Source organism: Gopherus flavomarginatus, chromosome 7 (genome assembly GCF_025201925.1).
Source record: "Gopherus flavomarginatus isolate rGopFla2 chromosome 7, rGopFla2.mat.asm, whole genome shotgun sequence".
Taxonomy (NCBI): domain Eukaryota; kingdom Metazoa; phylum Chordata; order Testudines; family Testudinidae; genus Gopherus; species Gopherus flavomarginatus.
The window spans coordinates 78,414,702-78,421,274 of record NC_066623.1 but is presented as its reverse complement, the minus strand read 5'-3'; the positions used below and the strand labels follow the sequence as shown (position 1 = coordinate 78,421,274).

The 6,573-nt window shown below is 47.4% G+C and overlaps 1 protein-coding gene across 1 annotated transcript; it reads right to left on the bottom strand.

The window, feature by feature from the left end:
• Positions 1–4,517: 4,517 nt before the first annotated feature.
• Positions 4,518–5,750, bottom strand: GPR88 (G protein-coupled receptor 88). The gene has a single exon (XM_050962375.1). The coding sequence runs from the start codon at positions 5,748–5,750 to the stop codon at positions 4,644–4,646; it is 1,107 nt and encodes a 368-aa protein (XP_050818332.1). The 3' UTR covers positions 4,518–4,643.
• Positions 5,751–6,573: the final 823 nt, after the last annotated feature.

Genomic DNA, 6,573 nt, shown 5'->3' with positions numbered 1-6,573 from the left:
GTGTCCCCAGAAGTTGGCAACCAAAGCAACCCACCTGCTCACTTGCCCATAAGGCTGGCCCGGCACACTACGTCAGCGTTGGGAAGCTCACAATGTCACTGGCCATGGGTAATTTATACCGTAGGAAGACAAGCACTTAGTTCTGGGTCAAGGAATATGTGATCTTTTTGAGCAGTAATTTCACAGGGGGAAGACAAATTATGACAAATTATGCTATGGCAATTTCTTTGTACAGAACAAAATTGTCAACATTATTTTCTGGTCACCTGAATGTCTAAAGATGCACCCTCAAAGATTAGCAATCAAATGTAATTGCCTCAGAAGTTTCCAAAGTCTTTCCAACTGTTCTGTGGAATTTAATACATACACATATATCTGAAAAAAATCCCAAGCGCAGCTCTTAGGAGATAAGAGTTCTGTACATGACAGTATTCATTTAAAATGTAAATTAAATAAGCGTGGGTTTCAAATTTTGCCCTATGAAATTAAACAAGCATTTTAGATTTAATCGGCAGCATTATTCCGGAAGGGACTAAAGCCAGCTGCCTCCAATTTTTCTTGTGGTGGATGTTTGAGCCCAAATATGGTGCTGCTTTAAACACAAGACAGCTATCTTCCCTTGTGAATACAGTATTTGGATTTGGTTGGCTGATTTGTTTATTCATTTAACATTTGCTCTTCTATTTATGGGCCCAGTCCCGCAAGGTGCTGAATGCCTTCAGCTCCCAGGGACTCAGTGGGAATGGAAGCTGCTCAGCGCTTGTGGGTTTGGGCTCTAGGGTTGTTTTACTGTGGTGGGAATGAGTCTAGCAGTGATTAGACAGAGTGCTCAGCCCTGGGTGGCAGAGAACTTGGCAGTGCTCAAGAGTGACCGTTGGAGAGAGAGATTCCTCCCAGCCCTCAATAGCAAGAAAGATGGTGACAGATTTGGCAGAGAGGGTACAGCAGAGACAGTGGATCTCTCGCTCCCCCAGAGAGGGTGCTGAAAAGATGGCAATAGTGGTGGTGAAGTGCAGACATTCTATACTCATGGTACCTTGCTGTCCTCCTACTCCCACTGAGTCTGTCAGGTGAGTACTCTGGCCTCTATAACAATGTTAACAGTCTCATACAGATCTGCCGTTAGCTAAAACAAAGTCTCCTTTGAGCTCCCATTTCACACCTTTCTCACTCTTCCTTTTCACATAGAAATCGAGTGACACATTTTGGGTGGGAGGAGCAGACCCAAGGATTTCCCTCCCTGTTCCCTCGTATTCCTTCCCGAAAGGCTCAGTAGGCCTCATATCTGCCTGTGTAGCCTTTCAGATGAGCACGGGATACACACCATGGGGCTTGCTGTAGCAGAGGGGCCATTTAAGCGTACTGCAAAGCAAACCATCTGAGCTGAGGGAAGCAAAGTGCACAGAGCTTTGTAAACTGTAAACTTTTCCATTGCTGTAGCCACAGCTGCTGAAGATGAGGCTGTCTTACCATCCCTTCCCCAAGGTCTTACCATCTTGCTGCTGTTCCTCTCACATAGCTGCACGACTTGGAAGCTTTCGCTCCTGGTACCCACCACATTAAAATCAATGTAGTTGTACCTTTGTTAAGATCGCACGCACATACACAAGCTCCCTTCCGTATTCTCAGCTAGCAAGATTTACGCAATCAATGGAGACAACTTGCTAAACCCAATGGTATGTGGGGTTGTGGGAAGAAGTGCATTGTTTTGCTCTGCAGCAACTACAGCAATCTGAATGAGCAGCACTGATGGAGTTTGGAAGGGGCTACAATCAGCTCTGATTGCAAGACAGCACGTGCGATAATAACGTTAACATTATAACCTAGCATCTCCACAGAACGGCATTACAATGACAGTCCTTTTGGGAAGAAGGAGCTTTTAAACTGCTTTTTTTAAAGGAGGTAAATGAGAGGATTCTATGTCCACTCCCAGAAGACATGTGGAGGCTGCAGTAGTGGCTACCAGAATGCTCCATTGCCACTCCTGAATGGAGGATTTACTGTTCTCCTGACCCCCACAAATATAGAGAATTCATCCACCAAGCCTGTGGTCTCCAGCTTGGCCCAAGTTGTAAAATCCCTTTGTAACACTAATGTGGTTTTGTATCCAATTGACTAAACTAACACGCCCTAATTATTGCACCTGCTAAACACCTAGTGGCAGAATGGGGCTCCAGTCATCACTGTGGCAAGCTGGATTCAGCTATCAACTCTGCCCTGCACCTGCACCACTCCAGTTTTCAGCCTTCCTGTCCTGGCTGTCACTGCTTCCCCTGTGATTAGATGTGAAGGCAGGGCCTTGGACACATTACTGCGCACAAGCAACTAGCAAGTCACCTTACTTCACAATCTCATCTCAAAGCCACATCAGAGAGGCCAATTAAAGTCAAGGGGCCCCTTTCCTGAAGTAGTTGAGTCTCTCGGTCAGTACATCAGACACGATTTTCCTAAGGAACAGCAGCAGCAGGTGGTGTAGGACTATATTTTGGATCAAAGGCGCATTTCTTGGCAGATAGAGGTGCAGATCGGAGTCGTCTAAGTCTCTCCAGATCAACTTTTACATAGTCTCAGTATAACCATATAAACCAAAAGACCCTTTTTTGATACAACAGGATACATGTAGTCACGGGAGGTTTAACTTACATGTTTACCGTTCGGGCTTCTTGAGCTCCCTGACCTGCCCCTGTGGATGTGGCACTCCAGAACAGTGTGCCATCTGCTTATGGACTGTCCTCTTCGTTGTCTTGATGGTGGACAGATGAACTTAACATCTCCAGATGCTGCTGCTGTGATAGAGTGGCTACATCACTTACCCAACGTCTAATTCATTATTTGTGCTGTCATAAGCTATACACCAGAACTACTAACACAATAAAACGAATAGTTGGACACATTATAGTACTATAGAGAGAGAGAGAACCTGTAGGTTATTTCGATCAAAGAGAATTTCCCAGGGCAGAGATTGGTGTCAAAATTTGTTTTATTTAAAGAGCTGTCCAAAAGAATCCAAAGCAAATTATGTTAAAAAACAAGAGTTTTCTCCATTAATATAAGAGTGTTTCAACATGTAATTTATTCCTCTTCATCCCTGATGCCTCCAGTGGGAAGTACAAGGAGGATTTTGCTTGGAGAGCATAGGAGAGAAGTGGGAGCTAGCAGAAGCAGTTCCTGGATTCCTTAGATTATGGGAGATAGTAACTAACTTCTGCATAACATCTCCAGTGCATTGGGAATGGTGGGATATGTATTGAGTGAGTGAGCATTGTGGTCACTTAAAGAGATATTGTCAAGGTTCTTTACACTTTATAAGAAACAAAGCAGATTCTCGCTAGAGGTGCTTGGATGGTATTCTATTTCACTGGAACACGCTGGGTTTTTAAAGAAAGAAATTACATTCCTAAGCATATTTACCAATTATCCCAATTTGGCCAGGACTGTCCTTGTTTCTAAACCTAGACCTGCAGGTTCTAACTTTTGCACCAGACAAGCAATTAAAAAAAAATTGCAGCAACGTTCCTGCCATTAGATAATGCTGTGCAGAGAAGGCAGGCTGCAGCCTGTGGCTGAGGGCTTGTTTGCCTCTATGCACTAAAGATACCAGCAGAAGAGGCTGAGGCAGGGGTGAGAAACCCCAGGCTACACAGCAGGTGTGACGGACACCAACTGCCCATCTCCTAGTCCCCTAGCTGTGCTGACCAAAGACACTCAGGATCCCCATTGCTGCAGTAAAAAAGAGGGAGAGGGCAAATTGGGGGGCACAAAAAAGGAGCTACGTTGAGGGGGCAGAGAAGGAGAAAAAAACTAATTCACAGATGAAGGGGGTTTAAAAAAAAGAGGAGAGAAATAGAATTTCATTAGCAAGGGAGAGAGGGACCTCAAAGGGGGGGTGGGTAGAGAAAGATGGAGAAGCTCCGCAGACCTTCAGGGTGAGGGGAGAAATTGGAGGAGAGGGAATGGGAATAACAGCCTCCACTTAAGATGCAAGCACAGGAGTGACCCTGCTGCCCCTTCTCCAAATACATTTCAGGGGGCATCCACCCAAGCGGATGTGCTGAGGATTTGTGAGATGGAGGGTCATGAGGGCTGCCCCAGGTTTGCATCAGCCTCCCAACTTCTGGGTGCCTATCTAGAAGCCTGAGGCCCTCATTTAAATATGCCTCTGATGCACCAGCATTCAAGCACCACCTTCTGGTGAAGGGGTATGAGCAGCCCTGTAGAAGAGTCTTCAAGCCCTGTAGAAGAGTCTCCCTGGAAATATTTTTACAAGGCCGCATTTGCAACTCCAACATCCTGCTAAAGTAAAAGACCCAGAGTATGAAGTGAACCCAACCATAAACAAGTCTAAGTGGTATAGTCCAAGCTGAGAGAAATGCAAAAGAGACACTAACAGCATGAGACAGGGGCTTTAGAGATATAAAATGCTTTTGTCTTATGTAAATTCCCGGTGATGTCGATTATACAGCGAAGGAAATTGGTTTGATATACATTTTAACCTGGCTGTGTCTGTAAGGCAGCGTTCAACGTCTTTCCCTTAGGGAGTAGAGGATTCTGCTGTGCAGTTCTGTGAGTCATCTCTGCTCACACTCATCCCAAATGTGTCAGATGCTACCTCTAAAGGGAAGGGAATGCATTCCCCAAGCAGATCATTGAAGCACTAGGTTCCCCAGGCTCTCAACTTTGGTACCCAGCCGTGGTTGCTCCTGGCAAGGCAGTGACACTGTAGGGAGGGCAGCAGCTGCTGCAGCTGCAGCCACAGTTACAGTTGGGGTCTCTCCTCTGGGCAGCACTGAGCGCATAGAACGCCTGAATTCCTCATTCTTCCAGGTATAGAGCAACGGGTTGAATGCAGATAGGGAACAGAAGAGCAGCCAGCTGGTCACCTGGAGTGCCCGGGGTATGGACTGAAGGAAGAAGCCCAGCAGGCTCACCCATACCACAGGCTGGGTGTCCAGGAGGAAGACACAGCACAGGAGCAGCACGGAGACGCTGCTGAGGCGCCGCTGAACCCGGCGGGCAGGCGGTGGGGCAGCAGGGAAGGGCAACTGATGCAAGAGGTGGAAGTTGAGGACACTGATCCGTTTGACACTGACCCGCACCCGTCTCATGATGCTGAGGTAGCAATGGAGCAGCAGCACGGTCTGGCTGAGCATGGCCAGTGCTACCAGCAGGGCAGTGTAGTGTGAACTGCTGCAGGCACTGCTGATCTCCTGCTGGGATGACTGCTGTGAGAGCCATTGTGTCCAGAGCCCAGGCAGCAGTAGCACCAAGAGCAGGGCAAATCCCCAGGAAAGTCCGATCATCCACCCTGTGCGCCTCTGCTGGTAGAGTGCCTGGTAAGTGCTGGGTGCCTTGGTGATCAGCACATAACGGTTGAGGGCCACCAGCAGGTGGGAGAGCAAGGAGACAGTGAGGCCAAGGCCAAGGAGCCCACCCCGCAGCAGCCTGTATTCTGCTGAATGAGCAGAAGAGGAGCTAGGTGGCAACAGCCCCACCACTGCTTCTTGCGGCATCCAGAGGGCACAGACACTCAGGTCAGCTACACAGCCGTTCACAATGAAGGCATTGCTGGTGGTCTGTAGCTTCTTGAAGGAGAAGACCAGGTAAATGACCATCACATTGGATAAGGTCCCCATGAAGGCTAACAGCGAATAGATGAGAGACAAGGAGATTCTGGTCCCCACGGATTCTTCACAAAGCAGCAGCAGAGAGGAGCTCGCACTCCAAACAGAAGAGGATGAAAAGTTGAGCATCTTGTTGAATGCAGCTCAGCTTCAACTCCTCTGGGCAAATCCCATCCTTATCTGGTCAGAAGGCTGTGAAGCAGAGACACAGACCATGCAGCAGAGAGAAGCCAGAGCATTCAGCTAGGAGGATCCATAGCGGGTAGAGGCATGTTTCAGAGCACGCAAGATCCAGAGCAGGCAGCTAGCAAGGATGGTTCAGAGCAGGCAGCTAGCAGCATTCAGAGCAGGCAGCTAGCAATTGGTGGTCCAGAGGAGGTCCCGGGCAGCAGCTAGCAAGGATGGCTTAGAGCATGCATCAAGCAAGGATAGTTCAGGGCAGGCAGCAGCAAGGATGCTTCAGCTGTGAAAATATCAAGAGAAGCAGCACTCTGCAATCAACAGCAACAAGAACGGTGGCAGCTGCTATGAAGCCTTGCAGCTTTTTTCTGCACTACTGTTCGTACACCGTACATCACTCCAGGAAAATTCAGCCCTTCCGCTCTTCATGAATTATTCAGCAGATTTCCTACTTGCAAAAGCAGGAGGAAAAAACCCCCGCTTGCTCTGAAAATACTGCAGTTACACTGACTGATTTTTCTCCCTGTCTCACCAGCTCCATGGCTCTAATACCACATTATATTTACACAGCACCTTTCATCCTCAATAAGCCTTACAGACTTGAATAGACTTCGTTCACCTGCCTCTGAAACACAGTCCCTCTGGTGTAGAAACTCCTGTGCTAACTATTCACTTTAACAGATTTCTTCTGATTCACATTGTTAGGAAGCTTTCTGTACACCTATAAACATTTATTTTTAAAAAAGTATAATTTTAGAGCAGGTTTCTAGTA